At 41.7% G+C, this 15,301-nt stretch overlaps 1 protein-coding gene across 1 annotated transcript; it reads right to left on the bottom strand.

Annotated features, from left to right (window-relative positions):
* Positions 1 to 1,013: 1,013 nt before the first annotated feature.
* LOC119886665 (macrophage mannose receptor 1-like) lies at positions 1,014 to 13,569 on the bottom strand. The gene is made up of 5 exons (XM_038697554.1): positions 13,529 to 13,569; positions 3,740 to 4,111; positions 2,037 to 2,390; positions 1,515 to 1,606; positions 1,014 to 1,344 (listed from the first exon to the last, which is right to left on the bottom strand). The coding sequence occupies exons 2-5, from the start codon at positions 4,053 to 4,055 to the stop codon at positions 1,243 to 1,245; spliced, it is 864 nt and encodes a 287-aa protein (XP_038553482.1). The 5' UTR covers positions 4,056 to 4,111; positions 13,529 to 13,569; the 3' UTR covers positions 1,014 to 1,242.
* Between the last annotated feature and the right edge of the window lie 1,732 nt (positions 13,570 to 15,301).

Raw genomic sequence — 15,301 nt, 5'->3', positions numbered from 1 at the left:
AACATCTAATAAAATTAGATAAATTAAGGACATTTTGCTTCAACAAAAGGACACTTTGGGCATCAAAGGACAAAAGGGCAGGTGCTCAAGCACCCAGAGCACCCCCCTCTGCACATGCTTTCAACCAATTTGTGACATTAATTAGCTAGCTACTGGTAAAATCTGCTATATTGGAGTTATTGTAATCACTAGTTTCTGACTTGTGAATAGTGTTTACGTCTACCTCCAATTTATGATTGAAAAAACTCTATACATATCCGTGGTACTTTTGAATGATACCGTGCCTGAAAACCAAACAAATACTCACCTGACAGCCAAATACTGTTGTTCAGTGTAATTAAACCCACGTTTAATGGAAACGGTGATTTAGTCTTCATGTGACCCACTCTGTAATCACAGACGTGATGAGGTAAATACCTGCAAGTTGTTAACATGGGAATCTTTCCCATCTCTGCTATCCATCCCCTTCTCATTTATTATCAACACACCCACATTCAGTAAAACCTTTTGGCACAAATTTGATATATATATATACAAGGATCACTGACACATTTTCACAGAGAAGTTGAACTGATTCCTTTAATTGTCTTTCATGAAGATAGGTTCACAGTGAGGGAAGGAAAGATCTGCCACTCTGTTGTACGGTCTACTTAAAATGACGATTGAACTAACTCCTCTTCACGTTGTTTCACACAGAGACCATATAAAAAGACGGACGTAGCAAAGAGACAAAGTTATGACAGCATGTTGCTTTTTCTGCCCTGACTAAACTTTCCTTTCAAATGCTGTAATGTCCACAAATTAACAGAAGACGTCAGTGTTGCACTTTAATTCCTACACACAGCTAATGAAAGCGCTCAGCTTATGTGCAGTACTTGCTCACAACATCATTCATTATTCAGGATGATATATCATATCCTTCCAGTCCTGTATGAAGGTTTGCTTTGTTGCATGTAAACGTGTAAACATAGTTTTATCAGACCGGTTAACAAACTGTAAACCTGAAGCCAAAGCCACGTCCCATATATGTTTTATTATGAAGAAAATTTGATTTCATTAAGACACTTCACTCAGTAATATTGATGATGAGGGACAAAACTCTTCCATGACAGTCTACAGGATGTATTCAGGGTTCTGGTTAAGCACTCGGTACAGTGATAATAGTGTACTGTGTGTATTAGCAGATAGAGAGTACATTCACCAAGTATTACAGATAAACACAAGTACAGTTGGATTTCAGTGTTAAAGCTCAGTCTTGTTCTCCTTCTGGAAGACTTTCCCATCAGGCTCCTCTCTCCACTTCAGGGTGACTCTTATTCCTTTCTCCTTCAGCCAGTCCTGGAGCTGGGAAACACAAAAGGCAGCTATTTCAACACGTTTGCTCAAAACTACATTGTTGAGAGCTAGCTTATGTTTGGCCTGCTATCCACAGGGAAACAAGAAAGACACACGCCAAACAAAACAATGGGCCTCAAGAGTTTCTAAGTGTCTCAGGGTGGATTTTGGAGACTCACCTTTTTCAGCATGTCAGCTTTCACAGCAGGGTCATTCAGATCCACAGAGGAGTCCTCCAGCTTTATCTTCAGCTTTACCGCCTGCCTGCTTACTGGTGTGTAGACACAGAGAAGAACAACATGTCTGGAATTACATTTGTGATATCCAACGAAGGTTAAAATGAAGGGCAACTGGACTTGGTTGAAGCTACTGGAAGACGTTTCGTCCCTTATCCAAAGGACTTCTTCACTTCTTCAGTTCTGAAGAACTGGACTTCTGAAGAAAAGGACTTCTTCACTTCTTCAGTTCTGAAGAACTGAAGAAGTCCTTTGGATAAGGGACGAAACGTCTTCCAGTAGCTTCAACCAAGTCCAGTTGCCCTTCATTTTAACCTTCGTTGGATAACTATGACCTGGATGACTGAGAATCTTCATAGACACATTTGTGATACCAAACTCATACATGTAAATGAGCACCATGTCTGAGAACAGTTTAACATCAGTTATTCTCTCTCGTCCGCTGCAGCTCAGTAAACCACTCACCAGGGACGCTGTAGCAGACAAATGGTAATCTGGTTTCACAGGGAAGAAACTTCCATGTTCCTGAACTCTGCAAAGCTGCAACACCACATGCGACCCTCATCGAGCCTAATGGGTTGGAACCTGAGTACCAGTTTGTGAATGAGAAGCTACTCCCATCAGACCAGTAAAAGTCAGGATCTCTGAACAAACCAACCCATGCCAAGTATCCAAACGGCACCACGTTCGCAACCGCCTGGTTCTCATTCTGGTTCCTCACAATGGCCAGGTCTATGAAGTTCTTCCTGCAGTAGCTCTGAGCACTGGACCAACTCATTGCTACTTTCACAGCAACAAATCCAGGATTCTGCTGAGTTCCTGCAGTTCATTTTTAAAATCAGGGAATTGTTAAAGTCAGGAAAGATCCTGACAGAATTAGAAATATATACATAAATAAATAAATGCTCAATAAATAAATAGACATCCTATTAAATGCACATAAATACAGTAAATAAATAAAATGTAGGCAATAATTAAATTATACAATGACAATGCAAAGGAAGAATAAAACAGGCAAAATATTAAAACACACACAAACATACATTTAAAAAATAAGTTTTTATAAATAATGTCTCTAATGAAATTTCTCATTGCTCATTGCTATAATGACTTATGCATATATTTATAACACGATATAATGCGTCCATAAGACATAACAATTGTTATAATCACATACAAACATGCAAACATTAGGCGCAATAGCAAAGTTCATTACGTATTACACTTTAGTCACAATTTACAATTAGTGATATAAAATGGTATAACAGCTTATAGTAATGTTTAAAGTTATATAGCATGTCTTTGTTTGCTTTAAGTAAAGTGTTAAAATATCTATCCCTGTATAATATATTACAGGTGGACATAATACCATATGAACTAATTACAAGACCTTACAACACAATTGTTTGCTTTAAGTAAAGTGACACACTTTGTGCAGGAAAACAATTTTTATTTATGTTTCTTCACTTTATAAACAATCTGAATGAATTTTGAACATTTTGCAGTTGAGCACAAAAACACAACATAATAACATCAAAGACACACATAGTGACAGAGATCACGGGTCTCTGTTATGTGCACACCTCTGACTGTCTACTTCCACAGTTTGCGTTGCGTGAACATTATGGTATAGTACAGTATAGTAGACTTCTTTACGATGCGGACGTGAAAGATTCTGAATTGATTATGAATGAGAGAGAGCGAGCAGCAGAACGTGACTATGAAAGTTAGTGGAGTAATAAGCTCGCAATTCATCTGTGACAACATCTGATATCTGCTACATAACTTTAAACATTACTATAAGCTATTATTCCATTTTATATCAATAATTCTAAATGGTGACTAAAGTTTATTCACAACGAGGCAGAGTCGGTGGTTATAATGTGTTACGGAACATGGTCGGAGATTCTTGCCGCACATTAAACTGGTCTTACTATTAGATATAAAACATTAAATCAAAAGGTCGTAATACGTAATGAACTTTGCTATAGCGCCTAATGCATGTTTGTAAGTGATTATAACAACTGTTATAATGTCTTATAGACGCACTATATCGTGTTATAAATATATGCATAAGTCATTATAGCGATGACCTTCATTGAAAGTGTTAACTAAAACTTTTCCAGATCAAAATAGACCTTGATACAGACAGACACACACACACTTACCTCTGTAACAGATAAAGTAACGTCCTGCAAAGCAATTATCATCCCACCAAGTTCCATCCTTTGCAATGCCCACACAGAATTCACGAGCTGAGTAAAAGTCTGGTTGGATCTTCCAGTTCCTATATTCAGCTCCTGTCCCTGTGTAGCCGTCTGACCACCTCCAGTTGATTGTGGTGTACAGGCCAATCCAGACATTAGAGCTGAGACCAAAAGATGAAACTGTGTTAAGAAACTTGTTTATTTCGTCAGTGTTTTCAATGGTGGCCAGGTCCATGTATATCTCTCTGCAGTAGGTCTGAGCTTCAGTCCAGTTCATAGGATCAGCAACATAGTGGTACTGATGTGGGAGGCATGAGGAGAAGATGTCCCAACCTGTGAGGAGAACAAGTGTGATTTGTTAAAGGTTAAACATTTTTAATGTTTGCCATTGTCATTTTACACTACCTATTGCAGCTGACTGATTATGAGCACGTCACTGAATGGATTAAGCCCTAAATTTATCGCCCCGACTAATTTCACAATCCAGTCGAATTTCTGCCACATCATTGAAAGTTTATGGAACTCAAAAAGATTTTGCATTGGTTTAAGTCCAAAGATGGTGGCATAAATGTAGTTGGTCACTAACTACCATTTTGAAGTACTAGTAGTTTGAGTATTTCCATTTTCTGCTACTTTGGACTTCTTTACATTTTAGAGGAAAATTTTGCACCGTTTACTCCAGAGTATTTATCTGACAGTATCTCACAAAAATGAGTGCACCCCTCACATCTTTGTAAATATTTGATTATACCTTTTCATGTGACACTGAAGAAATGACACTTTGCTACAGTGTAAAGTAGTGAGTGTGCAGCTTGTATAACAGTGTAAATTTGCCGTCCCCTCAAAATAACACATCACACAGCCATTAATGTCTAAACCGCTGGCAACAAAAGTGAAAATGTCCAAATTGGGCCCAAAGTGTGGCCACCAATATTTTCCAGCTCTGCCATAACACTCTTGGAGTTCAGCAGAGCTTCACAGGTTTCTACTGGAGTCCTCTTGCACTCCTCCATGACGACATCACGGAGCTGGTGGATGTTAGAGACCTTGCGCTCCTCCACCTTCTGTGTTTGAGGAGGCCCCACAGATGCTGAACAGGGTTTAGGTCTGGAGACATGATTGGCCAGTCCATCACCTTTACCCTCAGCTTCTTCAGCAAGGCAGTGGTCATCTTGGAGGTGTGTTTTGGGGCCGTTATCATGTTGGAATACTGCCCTGCGGCCCAGTCTCTGAAGGGAGGGGATCATTCTCTTCTTCAATATGTCACAGTACATGTTGGCATTCATGGTTCCCTCAATGAACTGTAGCTCCCCAGTGCCGGCAGCACTCATGCAGCCCCAGACCATGACACTCCCACCACCATGCTTGACTGTAGCAGAGACATTTTAGATCAGACATGCCACTCAAACACATCCTCAATACAACTCTATGGGGAAAGCCCGTAACGGCAAAGGTGGTGGTTATCCCGCCCCTCCCACTAGAAAGCCAATCGTCTGCTTTTAATAGCTAAAGCGGGAATCGATTTTTATCAGATTTTCATGCGGATTAAAGAAATAGCTGTCCGGAAGCGTTGCCAAGATGGCGGTCGAGTGGCGGGACTTGCCTAAAAGGACTTTGACTGTAGCCGCCACACGCTTGACACCATCTCAACCAAATAAGTTTATCTTGGTCTCATCAGACCACAGGACATGCTTCCAGTAATCCATGTCCTTAGTGTGCTCGTCTTCAGCACACTGTTTGTGTCTATAGAAGAGGCTTTCTTCTGGGACAACAGCCATGCAGACCAATTTGATGCAGTGTGCGGCGTGTGGTCTGAGCACTGACAGGCTGACCCCCCATCCCTTCAACCTCTGCAGCAATGCTGGCAGCACTCATACATCTATTTTCTAAAGACATGTGCACTCAAATTCGTTGGTCGACCATGGCGAGGCCTGTTCTGAGTGGAACCTTGCCCTGAACCTGTCATGGGTAAGGCTGAGTGCAGACTGAGGTGTGGACGCAAATGTAGACCAAAAGGCGAGAGGATGCAGTTCAAATATTTTTTAAAGCAATACTTAAAATGAAACAGGCTTACGTGGAGCGTGATCTAAATTGAATAAAATCCCCAGGGAATCCAAGAAGCACTGACAGAGTAATCCAAAACAAGGGAATAGACCAGAAATCCAGGGAAACACAGAGCACGGCGGAACACTCAACATAGACGACAAAGGACATGACAAAGACTGAGAACAACTGAGGGTGAAACAGCAAGGCAACCAGACAGTAAACTACTACAGAACAGCATAAAGAATAAACCAAAATGACTAAAAACACAAGCAGAAACACATCCATTAACAAAAGTACAAAAACACAGGCAGGGGTAACAAACTAATAATCAAGACAAAAAAACACTAACAACAGGAACAAAGCTAGACAAGAACACCAGGCACAGAAGATTACAAAATAAAGCAGGAAGTAAAGTACATGGGAACACACAAGGACATATCTACCAAAGTAAAACACAAAACACATACAGATACACTAACACATGGAGACACAGGACTAAGGACCCAAACAGGTAACAACATGCAGATAAACTTAAGAATAAATTAAGCTACAAAACCCTAAACAAGACAAGACCAAATAATAAAACACAGAAATACACAGACAAGGAATAACACTAAACATGAACTAAAGCACAGAACTAAGAGCTAAGGCACTGGACTAAGAAGTGAGGCAAAGAACAAAAATTTAGCACTAAGAACCTGTTCCACAGGACTAAATAACTTCAGACCCGTCGCCCTGACCTCTGTGGTTATGAAGCCCTTTGAACGCCTTGTGTTGTCCCACCTTAAATCAATCACAGACCCCCTCCTGGACCCCCTGCAGTTCGCCTACAGAGCCAACAGGTCTGTAGATGACGCAGTAAACATGGCCCTTCACTACATCCTCCAGCACTTGGACTCCCCAGGAAGCTACGCCAGGATCTTGTTTGTGGATTTCAGCTCTGCTTTTAACACCGTCATCCCGGCCCTGCTGCAGGACAAGCTCTCTCAGCTGAGCGTGCCTGACTCCCCCGTCACAACTGTGGACTCCTTCCACTTCCTGGGCACCACCTCAAGTGGGAGCTGAACATCACCTCCCTCACCAAGAAGGCCGGCTGCTGAAGAAGTTCAGCCTGCCAAAGACAATGATGGTGCACTTCTACACCGCCATCATTGAGTCCATCCTCACCTCCTCCATCACCATCTGGTACGCTGCTGCCACTGCCAGGGAAAAGGGCAGGCTGCAGCGTATCATTCGCTCTGCAGAGAAAGTGATTGGCTGCAATCTTCCTTCTCTTCAGGACCTGTACGCCTCCAGGACTCCGAGGTGAGCAGGAAAGATTGCAGCTGATCCCTCCCACCCCGGACACAAACTGTCACAGACTCTCCCCTCTGGCAGGAGGCTGCGGTCCTTCAGGACCAAAACCTCTCGCCACAAAAACAGCTTCTTCCCGTCTACATCTACAGCTGCAAGGGTGGTGATGGCTCATAGATAAGATGCTTGCCTTTGGTGTGATTCCCACTGTGAGAGTTGCTCCCGACATGCGACATGTGACACAATTGTAAGTCACTTTGGATAAAAGCGTCAGCTAAGTGAATTAATGTAATGTAAAGCTAACCTCATTAACAAGGCCCCGGTCCCTCACTGACACTCCCCCCTTACAAATAATACAAATGTCTCTGCACATGTAAATATTATTTCATATCATGCACAAACCTTGCATAATGCACATATTTGTTGTTCATTGTTAATCTTTGTTGTTGTATATTTTTAAATTGTCAATTTATATATTTTGCTGCAATACGTCTGCACAGCACAAACCCAGAATAATGCACATGTAAATATGTTGTTCCTTCTCTGCAAATAGGCGTAATGTTTCTCTCTGTTCTTTTTATTATTCTTATATAACTTGCATTGTCTATTCCATATTTATATATTTCTACATTTATTTATGTCAGCTGTATGTTTGTCTACATGTAGCACCTTATCACCAAAGCAAATTCCTCGTATGTGTAAAACACTTGGCAATAAAGCTCCTTCTGATTCTGAAGGAGACAAGACAGATACTAAGTAAACTAAAACATGTGAATTAATTAAATAATAAACAAGGCTACACAGAGAAACACAGAACCAAAAACAGACTTAAACAGGAAAACATGAACACAAACCACACTCCTAACAGAACTGCTGTATGGCCTTGGCCGCCCTGGGCTTAGCTGCCCAAACAAAAGTCTTCTGGCTGAGTGTGTCTGTCTGACTCGGATCGTCACTGTTTAATCAGCCCACCTACGAGGCTCAACTGTCAAACAACAACGCAGCGTCACTGATGGCCAAATAGTTTTTTTTAGATTCCCAGAGAGTCTAAATCTAATCTAAGCAGTACGGTTACATCTCCCATATGTGACGGATGTCACAGGGTTTTGATGTCATTTTTGGGCCTCCATGCAGGCTAACGGCTTCGGTCAGCTCCACCGTTTCAAGTGTGGCTTACCCCCTTGGACTTTTCCTTGTAATGTAACGATTCTCCTACTGAAGTAAAGGATGTGAACTCTTCCTCTACCGCTGGCAGATTTTCATTTTTACACTAAAAAGTCTCAATGGCCCAAGAGAAAAAATAAATAACAGCTGTGACTTATTTTTTATTTCAGTATCAACTTACTATACAATAAAATGCAAACAGTCATCACAAAATATCAAAGAATTCACTGACCTGAGAGACACAAGACACCCAGTAAGATCCTCTCCATCATTGTGCTGCTCTGAGGCCTCTGTGTGTGTGTCAATTTAAACCACTAAGAGGATTTTTGCATTTTTTATGCAAAAAGCATTGTGAAGGCAGACTTATGAAAATGTTTGTTTCCACAACGTTTTTTTTCAGTCTTTTGTTTTCACCTTTGTTTGTCCTGGGCACGTTTATTTGATGTAGTCATTTCACCCCAATTACAAAACGATAGTTACGTATTGTAACTCCTATGAGTATAGGCGCAGCCCTTTAAGACCATCGCTATTAGGCTGACCCCCACACGCGCCTGCGCAGCACTGATAATTTTTGTCTACGCCCACTCACAGCGTGGACCTTGTATATATACAGTACAACGGTGAGTGCCATTTCTTCAGCACGTAGAACCAAGGCTCAGTGAGGCCCACTGCTTAGAGGGCTGCGCCTACACTCAGAATCTGGAGTTCCAATACATAACTATGGTTCTATTTCGTATAAGCTTCGCCCTCTAAGGCCATCGCTATTGGGTTTAGAGGCGAAGCAGGATGAGTCAGCGCTTCACTGGCCCATATGGTACCACCAAGTACAGACCCACCTGCCCAGAGCCAACATACTAAGCCACCAGATCACCCGCAGCCCAGGGCATTGGTGTAGCCATGCACACAATCACCAATGGCGCAACATGGGAAGGCAGAGAACCGACCCATGTGTAAATGGCCGGGGACCGCATGGGGGGGCCCCGCAGCTGTGCAGGTGCAGACGAGGTCACGACAGCAACCGCATCAGCTGCACACAGAGCAGGGCCAGTGTGATCAGGGGCCGCTCCCCCACTGTCCGGATGGGAAAAAAGCACCGCGCACTCACAGAGGACAATCACTCAGACAGAACGCTCCATACTGAGTGAGTCAATGAGAAGCGGGAGACATCCCTATTCAAACGGACGAAAGAGAAGGGAAGACCAGGAGGTCGCTGTGCAGATGTCGTCCACCGACATTCCACTGTTCAACGCCACAGAGGAGGAGATGCCTCTTGTAGAGTGCACCCTGATGCCGTCCAGGGGAGATACACTGGCTGACACATAGGCCTGTGAGATAGCCTCGCACAGCAAGTGAGACAGGCACTGCACCGACAGGGGAAGCCCCTTGGAATGTTCCCTGTGGTGCACAAACAGGCGCTAAAGAGTGTTCTGTCCACACAAAGCGTCTGCTCTCGTGTGGCTCGTACATAATTGTAAAAATGTGAATGTATATATACAAGGTGTGGACGTAGGAGAGGCCCACGCTGTGGGTAGGTGTAGACAAAATTTATCAGTGCAGCGCAGGCGCAAACCCAATAGCGATGGGCTATACGGAATAGAACAAATATGTTCTCATTCATCTCAGGTGGCATCAAGCCATAAAAATGGAATTGTTTTTATTGCACTAGGAAATAAAGATATTTCTGCCTACTCTGCAATAGATTTGAGGTGAATAGAATAAATTTTTAGTCCTTTTAAAAAAATCAACATCTTCAGAGACAGGGTCCCCATTACTTTGGGGTCCACATTATGTCAACAGTTTTCATTGGGACTATGAATATAGAAAGTAGTTTAGATGAAACCTGTTTACAGACAAGCTGGATGTTTAGTGTATGTATAGTTTATCTCTAAACATAGAATGTGAGAAAGGAACCTGCAGCCATGCAAATAAATTTGTTTGTATATCTGTATTTGTTATTCAAAGGCAAAGTTCAGAAAAGGTGATGTCCATCTGTGTTTGACAAACAAAAATAAGAACATCCTGAGGTTCCCTATAGGGTGAGAAACTAGAAATTAACAACTGAGGTTAATGAGATTTGAAAACCATTAATTTGTTACTCACAGTAAATGAAGACAACTTTCATTCAGGTGCCAGATGATTTGAACATAAACTGTAATACAGCAAAAGAACCGTCTTAAATGAATACAGCCTTTGTTCATGTCTGCTATCAGGACTTACATTCAAACTGGGGTAACCTGCTCCTATGCAGATACGTAACTATGTACAGTTATTTACAGGCTCCGCTTTATAAATGTAACTTGTTCCCACAGATAACAGGTCCACTCTCTGACATTACAGAGCAGCTGTGAGTTTTTTACTACCTTTCAAGTGTCACAAAACATTTTAATGATGATAATCAAAAGCATAGTTGGGCTGACCAACATAAGACAAACTGATAAAATAATACGTATAAGTCCACACCAGGTCCTCTTCTCTGTCACTGTCAAAGGTCACGGGTCTGTTGCACCCTTTATGCAAAAAGTAGGTTGTGATATTTTCATTTTCAAGGTTCAGTATGTAATATTTAGGAGAATCTATTGACAGAAATGCAATATACTATCCATAACTATGTTTACAGTGCTGTATAAAGACCTTACATAATGAACCATTATGGTTTGTGCGATCTCGGGTCACTACTCAGTTCATGCAGAAAATTCGGTAATGATTGCTCAAAGTGGGCGTGGCTTATTACAAGAAACACAAAATGTTGCAGGTGTGTTGAAAATTTCACCCAGTAGTCAGGTACATATAATGACACACTCCGATCTCAAGGTGATGCTGTAAAAATCGAGTTTGCGTTTCTGCAATTATCTCAAAGTCCAAATTCTTTCATCACTTCAATCTCTCAAGTCATCTGCATCTGTTCTTCTCCTCTGAAAATGTCAAATGTTGTCTTTTCATAACTTGATTGGATCCTGATCATAAGATAATTAAATTTTTTTTATATAGGGCTTAGCTTAAGTTGTTATTTATTCAGCACGCTGCTGGACCTGGGAAGAAATTAGTTCCTTCATGTTTTACACGGTTGAATGACAATAAAGAACTGAAGTGAACAAACACATGCTGTTATGACCTGGCTCAGAAGGCCACAACAAAGGGAGACACTGTAAACGGTGACACGGTAAACTCTTTTTACGGTTTACTCTTATTTAACAAAAATAAACCAAATAAGAGTTATTATGGTTGCATGAATGTACAGTTCCCTCCAAAAGTATTGGAACAGTAAGGCAAATTCCTTTGTTTTTGTTGTTCACTGAAGACATTTGTGTTTAAGATCAAAAGATGAGTCTGAGACAAGAGTTCAGAATTTCAGCTTTTATTTCCTGGTATTCACGTCTAGATGTGTTGAACAACTCAGGACATATCGTCGTACATGTGTGAAAGTGTTGTTGTAGGCAAAAACAAGGTACATACCGCAAAGCAACAATCCAAAACCAAAGAAAACCAAACTGAATGGGAAACCGGAGAGCCGGCCCACAGGGAGGTCTGACATGGCGTCAACACCAGCTCCCTGCAGAATGAGAAGACAGAGTTACAAATAGCCTACACTTAAGGGCACTGGGCCCAGGTACTTCCAGTTACCACAACCAGCTCTTCCTCTACAAGGGAGAGAGAGAGATAAGTCACACCCCCCTACCCCTCTTAAGACGGGGGACCCACAAAGGGGAACGCTGAACCCACTATAACCTACTGGACAACAACAAAACAAAAAACATTCCTCTGGCTGTACACTTGGCGGCCAGTGACAACGACGCACTACTCAGCAGGGGCATCAATATCACTGTCAACATCCAACCCTGCTTTCAAGAGAACATAATCTGAAATTACAGAATCATTCCATGACTAGCATCCACCTTCGGAGAGACAGAATTGAACACTCCACCCATGTCTCAAGCATTGTGTGGTTTAAGCAAATTAACATGACACAGCTGAGTAGCTCTCCTCCGATTAGGAATAATAACAAAGTAGTTTTGATCTGAAACTTTTCCCTCAATAGTATATGGGCCAGCAAACCTTGCCTGAAATGGTGAAACTTGAAGTGGTACTAAAGCCAACACCTGGTCCCCTGGGCTAAAGCCACTGTGCGCTGCCTTACGATCATGCAGTCCATTCACATTTTTTTGAGCACCAACCAAGTTTTCCCTTGACATTTCCACAGCTACATAAAGGCGACGCTGAAAGCCATTCACGTAGTCTACTAAGTTTTTAGACGGCTCCCTCTCAACAAACCCATCCCGAAGGACAGATAAAGGACCCCGCACTGAATGCCCAAAACCCAAACCGTCAGGGTTGAAACCCGTACACTCTTGGATCAGCTCCCTAGCTGCCAACAAGAGCCGGGGCAGTCCCTCCTCCCAGTCCTTCCCCATCTCCATACCATATGCATGGACTTCAACGTTTGATGGAATGACGTAGATTTTAACCAGAAAGACTGGATTGGTAGGCTGTGGTTGGTCCAATATCTTTCTTTATATTTGGAAAACACACTGTAGCCTATAATTAACATGACTTACTGCTGAGTTATATATAAAATAAAGACATTATCTCTTTTGCAATTATCCTTATGACTCTAAATTACTGAACTTGCTGTGTACCAACCAATTCAGTTCTTTTTACCTCTTAAAATACCTTTAAATGGCCAAAACAACACATAAAATACAGTATTCTGCTTGCCAGGAAGTGATTGCAGCCTTTACTTACTGTCTGAAAAATTGATTATGCCTCAAAATGACTTGATTTCATTTGGAAAAGTTATATTTGACAGATTATAAAACCAAAATTGTCCCCATTTTTATTTAATATATAATAACATTTTCATTTCAGAAATCTGGTCACTTTACTCTACTCGCCCATTCAGAATTTCACTGCAAGGCAAGTACTACCCCCGAGCAGGGACTTTTTGGGAGGTAAAATAAAGACCCAAAATTACATTTAGATCCTGGTCCCACCGGTGGAAACGCAGTGAGTTGTAACCTGGAACTAGGAACAAAGGTTCCTATTTCCGGGGGAAAAGTTCCTTTGGTCCAATGGTGGTAAAAATGATGACACCAAAGAGTACCATGTGTGTTGGTACCAGACCCTGAAGGACCTGACAAAGTGTCCATAAGTGACTCCCCGAGAATGAGAACGGGCTGTTTATATACTGAAATACAGAAAACTTTCTACCTCTAAAAACAGAAAGCTGAAAACAAACAGGATTTGACAAACCTTCAGTAGCAATCAGGTTCCAGTTTGGGTTCAGGAGCAGGGTTCGAGTTACGTGGGAGCTCCGCTCCCATAAAGAGCGTCTGAGCTAAAGCACTAAAATCATTTATCTGTGGGATCACTAATTCATTTATCAATAACTATTATTTTGAATCACAAATAATGTATTTTTCATTCTAATTAGTACTATTATTTACATTGAAAAGATAAACAGACTTAAATGAACATGTTTTCCTAATGAACTACGCTGCGCACCGCATGACTGACAGGTTGGCTGCACTTCTCCACCATCAGCCACTATGGTGCGCAGTACAGCTGTGACCGGTGAGCGGCCCGCAACCATGAACAAAGTTGCATTGCACTGTATTAGACGCTGGATTGACTGCTGCTTGTTTGATTATTATTAGCCTATTGGCTTTACAATGCATCCTCCAATTAGTACAGCGCTACATATGATAATATGCTTAACTGTGTGCTGTGTGCATTTGAGTGTTTTATATCAACCCATTCCGGGGACTGACTGGGATTAAAAAATGGCCTTTGATCCAGACCAACTCACCTGAACTGCCCAACGTATACTTCACCACAGCCGCAAACACGACCAGCCTCTAAGAACATAACCACCTAGCAGCATCACAGCCATTGATCACTATTGCAGTACTACTTTAAAAAGACTGCACAACACAAACACACATATACGCTGCACATTCAGTAGTTATAAAACTTCTACAGAACACACACTGATTTTGTCATGATTGAACAACCTCACATCACATGACGCCTAAAGTGAAAAAAGTAAAATATCCACAAAATTCACTGAGACTAATAACTGTCTAACTGCTGCTCAGGGTCAGCTGGTTGGCTTTAAAATGACTGAAACCGCACATCCAGCGGCCGTTCGCGCACACTGGGCATGCGCGTGCCAGTATAAACATGAAGCATATGGTCTGTTGCATAGTTACAGAAGATTTGGCGAAAGAATAAAGCACTACAGACGAAGAATCAGACCAGATTTTTTTTTGCATAGACCAATAACGAGCTGGGACAATTACTGAATGTAACGCGGGAGCGTAATGCTGGAAAAAAGACTGGGAGTCGTCGCAAAGTAAACGCCGACATGTACAGCAAGTGTTATTTGCATGGTACAGAATATATTAATAAAATACCATGTCAAAAACTCTGTCAGTGGCATTGTGTGTCTGCTTTGCATGACTGATAAGACCCAATCAGAGAGCAGAGCGTGAGCGTCTGTGTCATCGTTTCTAAAGTCCTCCATTTTTGGCCGTCTTCACTAAAACGCCCTCCGGAGTTTCAAAACTGGTCAAACTTCTCCATTTCAGGTCTTCGTTTTTGCTGCTTTAGTCTGGACGGGAGGTGCAAACTTAGCAAAAGGTCTCCGTTTTAAAACGAAAACGCAGTAGTGTGGATGGGGCCTTTGGCTCGTGGCCCTAACAAAGAAGCAGTTGGGGCCCTTTGTCTCGTTTCAGGTGTCTGTGAGTTGTTAGCAGTTCAAACAGACACACATTTCCCCTCTAAACCTCCCACATGGTTTCATTTCAATAACTGTTAGAGGCCAATGAAACTTAAATTTTCAGTTATTTCACTTCTTTCCTCTTCAATTAATGATCTAACAACCTCTCACATGACCGTGACCCTAAAATATAGACCCTGAACCTGGGAAACGCTGGGCAAAATAAATGTCATTAATCATTTGTCACAATACACAAGTACATTTAGCTCATGTTACTTTTGTGCTTGTGCTGATTTTGAAGGAAG

This window comes from Micropterus salmoides, unplaced genomic scaffold (assembly GCF_014851395.1).
Source record: "Micropterus salmoides isolate LMB-PRFRI ecotype aquatic unplaced genomic scaffold, ASM1485139v1 Ms_hic_scaffold_4, whole genome shotgun sequence".
In the NCBI taxonomy this organism is placed as follows: domain Eukaryota; kingdom Metazoa; phylum Chordata; class Actinopteri; order Centrarchiformes; family Centrarchidae; genus Micropterus; species Micropterus salmoides.
This window is presented reverse-complemented; position numbering and strand designations above follow the sequence as displayed.

Excerpts from the sequence above, each read along its gene's own strand:
- LOC119886665 (XM_038697554.1), bottom strand. The coding sequence starts at position 4,055 with ATGAACTGGACTGAAGCTCAGACCTACTGCAGAGAGATATACATGGAC. Across the intron at positions 2,391-3,739 it reads TTACTTTATCTGTTACAGAG|GAACTCAGCAGAATCCTGGA; the intron begins GTAAGTGTGTGT and ends AATGAACTGCAG. Across the intron at positions 1,607-2,036 it reads TGTCTGCTACAGCGTCCCTG|TAAGCAGGCAGGCGGTAAAG; the intron begins GTGAGTGGTTTA and ends TCTACACACCAG.